Raw genomic sequence first — 14,000 nt, 5'->3', positions numbered from 1 at the left:
TGGTTTGATTCACAACCCCTCTGTTGAGGTAAAAGCTACAACAGGTCATGACTTCAAAACTCCCAGTAGTCATGGAATAGCTATTTTTAGCCGCAGTGGCAATGTGAATGGAAGATTTTTAAAGCAGCCTGTTAATCATTGACTAAGAATGGCTTCTTTAACACAGTCACTGACTCCATTAAAACATTCTCTCTCTGACACACACGCACACACACACACTTTCCGGCCAGCTGGTGTGCTGCATGTCTCTGCATCCTAGAGCCTGTGTGTGTGTGTGTGTGTCTGTATGTGTATGTCTGTATGTGTGTGAGTGTGAGTGTGTGTGTGTGTGTGTATTGAGAGGGATGCTGTACCTTTGTGGGAACATGAGTATGTGAAGAGTAATTGACTGGTGCAGCTTGGTGGTTCTAAAGTTTTGCTAGTTAGACAACGACATAGGCGTCCATCTTTAGCCTGAATCTATAAAGCACTATTATAGATATGGGGATACAGGAAAAATTACAAGAAGATTTATTTGTGCTTTATGAAGCATTTATAATCATTTCTGAAAACTCAATAATGATTGAGACTGAGGTTTTTATACGATTGAGTCTTAAGATGTACCAGTAGTTGGTAACACTTTATTTGACAGTATCGACATAAGAGTGACATGACACTGTCATGACACATGAAGCCTAACCCTAATCTCTAACTTTAACCCTAATCCTACCCCTAACTTGTTATGATAAAAAAACGAATGACACTTAATAACAAAAGCGTGATGTCATAAACCTTTATGCCTTGTTTATGAGATGTTCATGTGCTCAGACAGTGTCATGTCACTCTTATGTCGATACTGTCAAGTAAAGTGTAATCGAGTAGTTTTTACCTGACGTTAACGACTGAGATAGACAGGTTTCTTACAGGTGGGTCTGAATGTTCAGGAATGTTTTTTTTTTACCTGCTCCTTTTTGACCTTCTTCTTTGGGACCGGCTCCACACACTTCTCAGACTCGGAACGACTTCTCACACACCTGCGCTGCAGTTTCCTCTCCAGTGGACCTGCGCGTGCACACACACACACACACACACACACACACACGTGTTTGAAGAGGTGCAACACACCCAACAAACCACAGACACACACAAAAAACAATTACCACCAACATCACTTCAAGCATACTTACAAATCACTCTCATATAAACATGCAACATCCACTCCCATTATCCAAAACAAGATCACAAGCCCAGTGTCTTCCCTGTCAGCAGACAGACAGAAGTCATCTAACCTGGCTTTGGACAAACTCTGCTAAGGCCTGATTCTCTGAGCTCTTCATGCATTTTACATGCAGACGTAAGATGAAGGCACTTTGCTGCATGTCTTAACCATGCAGTGATCAAGTTTCCCGAGCACGCAACTGCAACAACAGTGCAACTCTGCTCTGCTCAGTGGTGTGTGTGTGTGTGTGTGTGTGTGTGTGTACCTGAGGAGTGCTCAGTGGTATGTGTGTGTGTGTGTGTGTGTACCTGAGGAGTGCTCAGTGGTGTGTGTGTGTGTGTACCTGAGGAGTGCTTGGTGTGTGTGTGTGTGTACCTGAGGAGTGCTTGGTGTGTGTGTGTGTGTTTACCTGAGGAGTGCTTGGTGTGTGTGTGTGTGTGTGTGTGTGTGTGTACCTGAGGAGTGCTTGGTGTGTGTGTGTGTATGTGTGTGTGTGTGTGTGTGTACCTGAGGAGTGCTTGGTGTGTGTGTGTGTGTGTGTGTGTGTGTGTATGTACCTGAGGAGTGCTTGGTGTGTGTGTGTGTGTGTGTATGTACCTGAGGAGTGCTTGGTGTGTGTGTGTGTGTTTACCTGAGGAGTGCTTGGTGTGTGTGTGTGTGTGTGTGTGTGTGTGTACCTGAGGAGTGCTCAGTGGTGTGTGTGTGTGTGTACCTGAGGAGTGCTTGGTGTGTGTGTGTGTGTACCTGAGGAGTGCTTGGTGTGTGTGTGTGTGTTTACCTGAGGAGTGCTTGGTGTGTGTGTGTGTGTGTGTGTGTGTGTGTGTGTGTACCTGAGGAGTGCTTGGTGTGTGTGTGTGTGTGTGTGTGTGTGTGTGTGTACCTGAGGAGTGCTTGGTGTGTGTGTGTGTGTGTGTGTGTGTGTGTATGTACCTGAGGAGTGCTTGGTGTGTGTGTGTGTGTGTGTATGTACCTGAGGAGTGCTTGGTGTGTGTGTGTGTGTGTATGTACCTGAGGAGTGCTTGGTGTGTGTGTGTGTGTGTGTGTGTGTGTGTATGTACCTGAGGAGTGCTTGGTGTGTGTGTGTGTGTGTGTGTGTGTGTGTACCTGATGAGTGCTTGGTGTGTGTGTGTGTGTGTGTGTGTGTGTGTGTGTGTGTGTACCTGATGAGTGCTTGGTGTGTGTGTGTGTGTGTGTGTGTGTGTGTGTGTGTGTGTGTGTGTGTGTGTGTGTGTGTGTGTGTGTGTGTGTATGTGTGTGTACCTGAGGAGTGCTTGGTGTGTGTGTGTGTGTGTGTATGTGTATGTACCTGAGGAATGCTTGGTGTGTGTGTGTGTGTGTATGTACCTGAGGAGTGCTTGGTGGGTGTGTGAAAGTGTGTGTGTGTGTGTGTGTGTGTGTGTGTGTGTGTGTGTGTGTGTACCTGAGGAGTGCTCAGGGGTCGGTGTGCGTTTGCCGCTCTCCTGGTTGCTGGTCCACTCACAAGGTGACGGCTCCCTCTCCTCTTCACTGGACAGAATCTCAGCCTTGTCGCTGGAGCCTTGCGGAGAAGCCTAGGAGCGAACACCACACACACACACAAAATTGTCAGCCCCAACACACACACACACACACACACACACACCCCTTGTCAACACAATAAACAATAGCCCTGGGAGAGAAATGAAACCACCGATGGTGTAATGTTTTTGTCTGACGGTTCCAGATACTCTCTGAGCATAATATAGCTCATCTCCACAAATTCTCAACCTCCACAACAAACAAAACTGCACCTTACCTCCACAAACCCTCTCTTATCCATCCACATCAACCCACAACTGACTGACTTCAATGGATTCAAATTGATCAACAGGCCTTCAAAAATACAGTATATTCTGTAGGTAAAGAGCACCAAAGGTGTGTCCCAGCAGTGTTTCCCATACTTATTTGTGGCGGCCCACCACAATATCAACATTGACCACCACACAATGATTTTCCAGGTACTAAATTGTACTAAATTGTGCTTAAATCTGGTTAGCATCATTTTATGTAATTTGTTAAAAACTGTTGCATTCAAGTTAATTCTGTAAACCAACCACCACAAATGGTATTCAATTATCTGGGAAACACTGACCACACACACACACACACACACTTTGGCCCAGTGTGCCCCCCTCACCTCTGGAGAGGGCATCTGCTCCCCGCGCCTCCCCTCTTCCTCCTCCTCCTCTTCCTCCTCCTCCTTGTCAACCTGCTTGGGCGGCAGCAGCAGTTTTTCTTTGGGCAACTGCCAGTCGCACTTGATGATCTCCACGTTGAGCTTCTTCATGGTGATGGACAGCGGAAGCAGCTTCCGGGCCGCCGCCGTTTTCCACGCCGTCTTGACCGGTGCCGGGGACGACGACGACGAGGAGGACGCCGCGGTCACCCCCGAGGCCGTCGCCGGGCTGCTCCCGCTCTGGGGGTGCGAGACGTCCCGCCCGGGAGAGCCCCTGAGGCGCGGGCCGCGTCGCACGCCGGACTCAGTCTCCTCCTCTTCGTTATCTTCCTCCTCTTCGTCCTCCTCTTCCTCCTCGTCCCCATCGCTGCGCCGGCGGCTAGGGGAGGACTGCTCCTCTCCGCTGGTCATGCTGCACTGCCTGCGGGGCTGCTGTCGCCGAGGGCCTCCCCCTGCGCCTCCTGCTCCTCCTGCACCTCCTCCTCCCGCTCCTCCCTCCCTCTCCCGCTCCACGGGTCCGCTGCGGGAGCGCCGGACCTTGCGTTCCGGTTTGCCGACCTTTCGCGGTCGGCCGGTGGAGGCGGATGCGGATGTGGATGCGGATGCGGAGGCAGAGCCCGCGGTGCCGGGCGGCGTTCCGCCGGGCTCCTTGTCCACGTAGATGAAGGTGTAGTTCTCGTTGCGCTCCTCGTTGGTCATCAACAGGGCCGCCTCTGCGTGGCCGACGCCCACCTCCCACTGGGTACGCTCCCGCTGGGACTGAGGCTTCAACAGCTGGAGAGAGAGACGGGGGGAGGAGGATGCGAGCGAGCGAGAGGTTAGAGTGATAGTTAGCATCAATACCATTTGTAATATTAAAGGAGAATTACCGAGATTTTTCACATAGATCTCTGTTTCCTGACATCGCCGAGTACTGTCAATACAGAAAAAAAACTAAAACAATCCGTTCTACCTAGCTTGAATTGCTGCAGTCAGGCAGCTACAGTGCTACACTCTGGGGGCATGAGCAACTCGAGCAAGGTAGAACCGATTGTTTTCAGGGTTTTTTTCATACCAACAGTACTCGGTGACCTTGAGAAACAGAGAGATCTAGTGTATGTGAAAAATCGCCAGAATTCTCCTTTAATAGTTAATATGCATAGTGTTTATATGGCCAGTGGTCGCTTAGTGGATAAGGAGCTGGGCTAGCGAGTGGTAGCCAGAGATGCGAGGGTTCAACTACCGGCTGCCACCGTCGTGCCTCTGAGCAAGGCACTTAACCCTGTGTTGCTTTGGGTAAACTGGTCCTTCTTAGAAGATTATCAGAATCAGTTTTTTTATTGGCCAAGTATACTTACATAAACAAGGAATTTGACTTCGGTAGATGTTAAACTCTGTATACTTAACAAATAGACATCTAGTAGTACAAATAGACATGTAGTAGTACAAATAGACATCTAGTAGTACAAATAGACATGTAGTAGTAAAACATTCAATAGACTATAGTAATAGACACATACTGTACCTTTATTAACTACTACTGTGTTGCTTTGGGTAAACTGGCCCTTCTAAGATTATGTAAGTCACTTTGGATAAAAAGTGTCAGCCAAATGATTTGGTAAAACTAAAATTGTTTCTGCATGCCTGTTTGTGTGTCTTTAAGCGTACTAGATCCACGCCACATTTTAATATGTAATATGCAGTTATTACATATAGATATGCCCCATGGTAGTCTTATCTGTTACCTTAACAGCTATAGGAAGATATTTTCAGTGGCATCTGCGTTTTCAATTTCTTTTTATGATCAAGACAACATCCACCTAAACCCAAAGATGTTAAAGCGCTTCCGATGATTCAGGCATGTATTTGGACACCACGTGGTCTCGTCTGTACCTTCTGTCTCTCGATGGGGTTGGTGCTCTTGCGGAGCGTATCCGCCTGAAGCTCCTCGAACTGGGCCTGGCCCTGGTACTGGACCACCCTCTTCTCGTGGATCCAGGCCCGCTCCGGAACACTGCCGAAGAACTGCACGTGGTACTCCCGATGACCTGAGGGAACAGCAGCAGCAGTCTTAATGAGAAAACAGAAACTCACACACTCCCGAGTTTCAAGCTCAATTTCTTTCTTTATTTATTGAAAGCCAAGTCCACAGACTGATGTGTTTCTGCCTTGTGCCATCTTCAGTGTCTTACGAACAGCACAGTCTTACAGCAACCCAGCCTGTAGGACACTTACAACTCACACAGTCAACACAGGGGTAGCACTTCTGCATGAAAGTAGCAGAGAAAGAAAATGTTTGTCGTCATGTTGCAATCAATTTCATACAATTGAAAATCAATTGTAGGAGGCTGTAGGACGCAACACAAGTATCTCCAACAAGATTACTCTGCATAAGCTAAGCCAGAGTGTGCGTGAACCGAGCAGGGGTAACACTGGCAAGTTCCGCAACACTACAGTTCCGCCCAGTCTCCAGCCCCAGGGAAAATTCAAAAGAGAGTATTCTGATTCAAATCTGACTAGTCACCCAGCAATGACAAATAATCTGAGGGACATTTGATTAGGGCACCCTCCAAAATATAAAGCCAAACATTTTGCTCCCTCTTTCCCCACCCCACTCTCTCTCCTTTCTGACTTACTATCAGTCTATCAGTCCTCATCTTCCTAGTTCTACACTACATTCAGTCTCTTCCGTTGCCTCTCTTTTATGTCTACCTTATTTTTGCTTTGCAAGCACTTGTATTCTCTTCAGGGTAATTATTATAGCAGAAAATTATTATAGCAGCTATTGCTATAACTGTGCAACACACTCATCATCACCATCAGTAAATTCACTGCAATAGCTGCGCTAAACTGGAAGAGCGTTGGGGTGGCTTGCTGGTGTCAAGGGCTGGAAGATCGATCAATTTTTAATTGAAATCGCAACTTGAACTAATGCAATTAGCAAATGGTGATGGCTGTCATTAATTGTGCAGCTCACAACTCTGATTATTTAGGAGCACTCTGCTACTTCCTGAGACAACACAATGAATGTGTACCAAAATTTTAACCCTTAAAGGTGTAGGTTTTTGAACGTGTAGGTTTTTGAAGTTCCGCAACAATTGAAGGTTCTAAAATTCTATGTTGAATTCAATGAACCCAGATATTCGTTAGAACGTTCATTTCTCAACATCCTTTAAGGGTTAAAAAGCAACATAGGCAGCAGTACAATGAATGTACACAATAAAGGCAGAAATAGTGCTGGTCTAGCCGAAGAAGTATGATTTCAGAGTGTTTTTTAAAATTCTGATTTTGTTTTTTTCAAGTCAAGCATCATATTGTAAATTTTGAACTGAAACTTGACTTTAAAAAATTTAATTAAATAGAATAGAAGAATCCACTCATCTTTCATCTTTGGCCTTACTGACACCTGAGGTGCATTCAAATTCGGCAAACATTGACGAACGTTTGTGGCGAACATGTTTTCTCTGAACAGTTTAATTTGAACGATTTGGTGTTAACATTCCATTGTAACGGTAATTGCATTGTTACCTTCATCAAGCTCCCATCCAGCTCCACTGAATGTTCGCAGAAAACTACGTCTTTAGACTGTTTGCGAGTGTTTGCAAACGTTTGCCAAAAACTCAAGGCTTACTCAATTTGAATGCACCTCTGGTATACACAAGACTTAACAATTAATAACAACCATGTATCTACAAAGCTCCATACACCATGTTATACACAATATTGGCTGGTGCCTCACCTCGCGTGTTGATGCGCGTGTGGACCTTGATCTGGGGATCGCAGGACACCATACAGGGCCACCAGGGGTAGGTGCCCACCTTGGCCCACACCAAGTCCCCGATATCAAACTCCTTACAGCAGCCCGTGCCAGTGATGACAGTGGGAAAGTGCTTCTCAATCTGCTTAAACAGGATAAACACACACACACACACACAGGCTTGTCAATATAGCTTATGGTGATTAGCCAAAGCCTCACGGTCTTAAAGGACTTAAAGCGCTACACCTAGGTGCATCTGCGGACAGCGAGAAAGGAAGCCAGCACAGTCTTAGAGACGCAGAGGAAGTGTCAAATGCAGTAGCAATGAACAATAATCAGGAAAGCACTGCAGATATAAACAAAAAATGCTCAATTGTCACCAGTTAATGTGACATAATGCAATAACTGCACGTAGATTGTGGCATTGTGGCTGCAGTAGTAAGCTCTTCAGCTTATAGCTGCACATGTAACTGAATGAGTGGGAGCAGGTAAACTCCTGTTTGAAAAACGACAGCCACGGTCCCATTTCCACTCATTGTGGCATAAACAAAGCAGCACACAGAAGTGAACTGCATCAAAGAGAAGCTCATTACACAGCCTTCAGATCACCTCTGGACAGCAGAGCCTCCTGGTGCTTGCTTAAAACTAAAATCCCTAACTTTGAAGAGAAAAGCGAGAAGAAAACTAACTTTCTGTTCCTTCGCCTCTGCTTTGGGGCTTCTGATAATCCGCGCCAGCGGTTCGTCCTTTGATGCGACAACGCGTCTCTCCAGAGGGGGAGTGGAGACGGTCACCTCGGGGCCTCCTACCCTCCCTCCTCCTCCTACCGCTGCCTTGGTGAACGGCGGGGGCTCGTGCTCGGAGTGGAGGCTCTGCCGCCCGCTCCTCCGTTTCCTCTTCTCCTTCTTCTGCTCGTGGCGTCGGCGCGAGGCCTCCCCCGCCTGGAACTCCTGCAGCAGGTCACCGCACAGCGCTGACTCGAAGAGCTCGCGCCCGTTCTGGTACGTCTTGATGATCTTGAGCTTGATCTCGGGAGAGTTGGTCTTTTTGGGAAGGACGATGCCGGGCTGGAGAGGACTGGAGTCGGCGGATCCACCACCACCGCCGCCGCCACCGCTGCTGCTGCAGCTGCTGTCGTGGGTGGAGAGGAGAGGGGGAGAGGAGGGCATCTGCAAGGGGGGAGGTGGGGGCAAGACGGGAGTCATGAGAGGTGGAGGGGGTGGATGGTGGTGGGGGGGGTGGTGGTGGTGCTGCTGCTGGGTGGGCATCAGAGGCACGTTCTGGGTGTGATGAAGGTGAGGGTGAGGATGAGGATGAGGATGGTGGTGATGCTGGGGCTGGTGGTGATGAAGGCTCAGGTGGGGAGGGGGAGGGGGCGGTGGAGGCGAGGAGAGGTGTGTCGGGGGTTTCTCCTGAACCACCGGCGGTCTCAGGACCGTCGTCCCTTCCCCGAGCAGCATGCTGTGCTCGCTGTAGCCGCGGATTGCACCGTAACCATTGGCCGAGCCGTTAGGGAACTGCGAGTACAACGCAAACTTGGCCTGGGGGTCGTACGCACTCACGGCAGCTGGGTAGCCGTTGCCGACCACCGGCACGTCTTCGGGAGGGTAGGTGAAGCCGGGCTCCAGGGCCGCCTCGTAGGAGGGGGGGCCGCTGGCGTCGTCGCCAGGGTCGCTGACGGCATCGTACACGTCCTCCTGACGGATGTTGGCGGAGTCAATGAGCTGGGGGGGTTGCTGAATTGTGTTTCCCATGATCCGTTGCATGAAAGAAAAGGAGAAATCCATTGTTCTGCTCCAGCATCCTTAGGTTTCCCTTTTTCGTACAGGGCCTGAAAGGGACACACACACACACACACAAACGAGAGCATTAACTCACTCTAAATGCAGACATCACATCTCAAACAGGAATATGTTCATAACAGATATTCTTCCTTTCCTAAAGGAAAGCTGATAGGAGGTGGTTTTCAATGTACAGTAACATTGGAACAAGCTTCAAAATTCTGTTGCACAATACAAAATCCTGTGTACAAAAAGTCCTTTCGACATGTAGGCCTACTCTCAAGCCATCAACTACCAAAAAGCTGGCTGGTTGGGAGTTTTCCATGTCTTATCAGCATTAAGTCTAATGTTGGGGCCAGAAAAGTAGATACTATGAACAAACAATACAACAATTCTCAGGATCCTTATCTACGTTATGATGTAACTTCAATGTAATGCATGTTTTGTGTTGTTTAGGCCCATTTCATTTGTAGCATATGGGTCGATAGGCCACCGTTACTGTGACATCAACTTTATTAATCAAAGTTAATTAAGAATAGAACAAAGGTTTTTTTTTTACTAATGAATTAAGTTTGAATCAGTCACGACGTCTTGTGAGAGTTGTGTAAAGTGCCACAGTGGTGGGGTTTCTTGATTAATATCCCTGTCTGTTCTTAAATACGCACACGGCCCTTATCACGTTGTTTAAACTTTTGAACGGACTAGTGCTAGAAGCATTATCTTCAAATTGCCCAACGCTATAGAGTTAGCTAGCCAGCTAACAAGCTAGGTTTAACCTAATCAAAGCAAGATCATGATAACATCCTCTGTACTGCTGAATATGTAGCTAAATTATTACAACCACGAAAAAACCACGAACGATCATGGTGTTGGTGGTGTTCGTGAAAAATCACAGTGTGGAATATATGTGCTTAATAAGGCGATGGACGCAGCTGTATTGGGACAAACTTGGTACCCGGTTGCCTTTGATATCTTGAGGGATGCTAAATGGATCTACTGCTAGCTAGCTATCGATTGCTACCCCTGCATAACAACAGTGACTTCAACACTACCCAATCGGGGCAGGTGATAAAACACAAGCATTTCTGTACACCATTCGAAATAAATGGCACCAACATATTTTTTTCTGATTTTGACTGATGAAATAAGGCTAGTTCCTTGATAACGCATGATGCGGATGACCAAAACCATAACGCCAAAACACGAACATATCTGCCAATATGGCTGCCATTGCCCCTTTAAATCAAATTGGCTAGATTACATTTCCACCACTCGTTATATCGAGGAAAAGGAAAGCCAGAAAATATGAACTCTGCTGTACAAAGCGTAAATCGCTTTCCCCTGCGCTGCAAACCGTAATGAAATGCATAAGCTATTCGAAAAGCAAGGAAATAACAATAGAATGAAAACGTCTGTACCTTCAGCGTGTTCCATTCTAAACAAATGCCAAATATTAGATCCCTGCTTCTGTTCACACAAATGCACTATCATAGAACGATTTCAAGAAAGCAGCGATAATGTGCTTCGTCGTTTCTCAACTCTCCGACGGTAATGTTTTTTTTGAACGGGGACTACGCGCTCTGTCCGATCTTGGTCTCCATAGTAGCTAGTATTGTAGCCGTAGATTCGGGAGAGGCCCGGTTTTTTTGCAGGATGCAAGACCGACCTGGGGAAATTTGGCTCCTATATATTTTATTCTTGCTATCTCCCTCCCTCTAGCTGTAACAAAAGCGCCCTGCTTGGGCCTGTCTTCTCTCAGCGCCAAAACCAAGTCGCCCCCATTGGTTGCAGTGATGAATGTCTAAAGCATGTTGGGATGAGTAGTTTTTAATGATGATAACGTTATTGTCTTCAAATAATACATTTGCAGCGGATAATTTCTTAGAAATGAGTGAACAGAGACTGCGATGTCAAGGTATCATCAACTACATTAAATAAGTGAGGTAGGATGTATGAAAAGAAAATAATTTTGAGTGCATGTGGGCTTCAAGAAACGCATACTTGTTATGCAGCAGATGTGTGATGAAATGAAACTGCGTAGCCACGCTTCTCCTTTGACAGTTGATAAGCCAATTGACAGTAAACATCCAGCTTGTGCATAAGACGTAGACCCTGCCCCGATGATTAGGCCCTAGTTAAAACTCACACATTTCTTATTAAACGCATCCATGCATAATCCAAACAGCTATAGCATAATAAACAGTTACCTTGACAAATAGAAATTGAAGAGATGTCAGAGTTGCTGAGCCATGAACATATAGTAGCCTATGCAGCACATAGGCTACTCTTACTTTTCCAATTTCATAATATGAAGGGTAGATCCTATAGCCCAAATCAAATGGCTTGAACATGACTGACAGACTTTTCTCAGTTGCTTTGGTGCATCTCTCAGATCATAATGGAAATTCTCAAAACTGCTTGTCATATATCATCTTATCACATGTCAAAGCAAATGCACGAATTTCTCCCAACCTTGAACAAACAGCAAGTGCTTCAGTAGCCCATGCACTGATTGTGTACAATGCTTTTTTTTTTACATTTTAAATTGCTATGTCATTAGTCAAAATGCACTATACTGATATGCTGAATAGTCCTGTAAAAAATAAATAATAAAACAAATGTAATCTTTTGAGTCATTACATGCAAAGTATTAAACAAGTTGTCATTATGGTTGAGCATAGCTTCAATTGCAAAATCATGTCGTTTGTTACAACATTGGGAAGATCGGACCTTATCTGACACAAGATTCAAGTCGTCTGCATTTACCTTACCCTGCTGTGCTTATACCACCTCCCCAGGTTACACAGACACCATTAGGATTCATTGTACATGAACATTATACTGTAACAAATGTTTACAGTAAATGGTTTACAGAGTGAAATTAAACCAAAACTGCCACAGAAGTCCTGGCAGGGGGCACTGTGGCGCAACACCATATACGGGTCCGAGTCCCCCCATCCACCCATATGTATGTCTATTGTGTGCTCACCTGATAATCACTGAGTGAGGGTGACCCCAAGGAATATGAAACTGCTGACCCTCTCCAGCGTTTCCACTAATAGATGGAGGTGAATCCTGAATCCTTTTGGATGTACTATGTTTGTGTAAAATATATGTGCATGTGTGTGCATACATACATATAACCCGGGCGCCGGATTAAAGACTGCTCACTATGCTCTGGGTGTCTATGTGTGTGTGTGTGTGTGTGTGTGTGCGTGTGTATGAAAGTGTGTACACTAACTCCGCATGGGTAAAATACAGCTCACAAATTGCCCTACAGGATAAATAATATAACTTAAATTGTTCTGCCTCTGCCTCTGCTGCTGCCTTATGTGGCTACAAAGAAAACTTGTTGCACAAAAGACTGCACAACGACGCAAAGACTGCACAATGACGCAATGTATTGCTGCACACATTACAAGGACCCAAGCAAAAGGAGAGTGCTGTAATTTCCTGTGTATAGCCTCATGGCCCCAGGCATACACATTTTAACACTCAAGTCACCTACCTTATCCTTTGTCTTGGCCACATTGAAGAGGAGGTGACAGGACCAGGACGAGTTCTGCTGGAAATCTGCGGTATGAGGAGAAAATGTGAGAATAGAGTCTCATCACAGACTTTCTAATAAGGAGACACAGGACTCAAATCATCATCCATAGAAATGCATAGGGTTAGTTTGTAATGCCAATATTGGCAGTAGGCTAGTCTTTACACATCTCGCCCCTTCCTATATGCCTTCCCATTCCCTTGAATAGGAAAATAGCTGCCCGATAGCTGTCTAAAGTGTGTTACGAACATGGCTTGAAAGGACTTTGTTCACATGCAGTGCTCCTGCGCTGCTAACACGCTCATTCATTTTCATTCAGTCATTTATGCATTTCATGCATTTATGATGTAACTACATATACCAATGGCAGGGGACAGTCTCTCAAGCAACTCGGGGTCAAGCCCTGTTCAAGGGCACAACAGTGGCAAACAGGAATCAAACCCACAACGTTTGTGATTACTGTAGGCTAGGTCCTTAGCAACTACACCACCTCTGCCATACGCTCAGACATCATTTCAGCCCATTGACTGTGTAGTCTGTAGAATTCTTTCTTATATCTATGGCTTAGTTGCACAGTTGTCTGTCGGGGATAATATTCCTATTAAAACTTGGATTTTAATTCTGCATCTTTACGTTGGATCCAGTCTTATTTGGGGGATAGGGAGCAAGTAGATGTGAGTGGTACTATCTCAACTCCTCTTCCACTTACATTTGGGGTCCCCCAGGGAAGTATCCTAGGTCCGTTATTTTTTCTGCTGTATATAAACGACATGAAGTCAGCATGTGATTGCAATCTGTATCTTTACGCGGCTGATTCAGCTCTTTTAGTGTCTCATCGCAATACAGCAGAGAATTTACTTAGTTCAGAACTTCAGATAACAAATAACAACTACGGAATCAGTAACTTACTGCATACTTGATAATACATTATCTGGGGAGTGCATGGCTCTAAAAGTTCTGTCTAAAGTAAATCAGAAAATAAAATGTCTAGCTAGAATATCCACATTAATAGATAGACAAGCTCTCGAGATTCTTGCTGGGGCCCTAATACAATGCCACTTTGATTATGCCTGCACTTCATGGTACACAACCATTCCTAAGATTTTCAAACAGAAGCTGCAGACATCACAAAACAAATTAGTGAGGCTTATTCTTAAACTACACCCATACACATACCTCAACCCGGCTCATTTTAGTAGCCTTAAGTGGCTCAAAGTAGAGGATAGAGTAACATATATAAAAATGTGTATGGTACATAGAATAATTAAAAATAAAGTACCTACATATGTTTGTAATTATTTTTCTCGGGTAAATGCTGTTCACAGTTACTCAACAAGGGGTAGTACCACTGACTTTGTTCTATGTAGATTTAAAAGTTGCATGGGTAAGGGCTCTTTTCTGTATTTATATGGAATGGGTTACCAGCAGCATTAAAGTCAACAGACAATATTGATAATTTTAAGTCATCCCTAAAGAGCTGGCTGAGCAGTAGACAGTAGTATTGTCATTAGAGTTACATGCACTGTATGTACTCCTTCCTTCTC

At 45.5% G+C, this 14,000-nt stretch overlaps 1 protein-coding gene across 4 annotated transcripts in view; it reads right to left on the bottom strand.

The window, feature by feature from the left end:
* The window catches only part of nsd3 (nuclear receptor binding SET domain protein 3), a 33,415-nt gene extending 22,764 nt beyond the window's left edge, over window positions 1-10,651 (bottom strand). For 3 of the 4 annotated variants that reach the window (XM_042058869.1, XM_042058871.1, XM_042058872.1), the window contains exons 1-7: window positions 10,328-10,651; window positions 7,818-8,959; window positions 7,111-7,273; window positions 5,265-5,419; window positions 3,354-4,166; window positions 2,619-2,748; window positions 941-1,041 (exon numbers count right to left, since the gene is read on the bottom strand). In XM_042058869.1, the coding sequence (XP_041914803.1) occupies window positions 941-1,041; window positions 2,619-2,748; window positions 3,354-4,166; window positions 5,265-5,419; window positions 7,111-7,273; window positions 7,818-8,915 (2,460 nt within the window). In that variant the 5' untranslated portion in view covers window positions 8,916-8,959; window positions 10,328-10,651. The remainder of the gene's footprint in view (window positions 1-940; window positions 1,042-2,618; window positions 2,749-3,353; window positions 4,167-5,264; window positions 5,420-7,110; window positions 7,274-7,817; window positions 8,960-10,327) is intronic. The other variant, XM_042058870.1, reaches the window with a different exon arrangement.
* Between the last annotated feature and the right edge of the window lie 3,349 nt (window positions 10,652-14,000).

This window comes from Alosa sapidissima, chromosome 13 (genome assembly GCF_018492685.1).
Source record: "Alosa sapidissima isolate fAloSap1 chromosome 13, fAloSap1.pri, whole genome shotgun sequence".
Classification (NCBI taxonomy): Eukaryota; Metazoa; Chordata; class Actinopteri; order Clupeiformes; family Clupeidae; genus Alosa; species Alosa sapidissima.
This window is presented reverse-complemented; position numbering and strand designations above follow the sequence as displayed.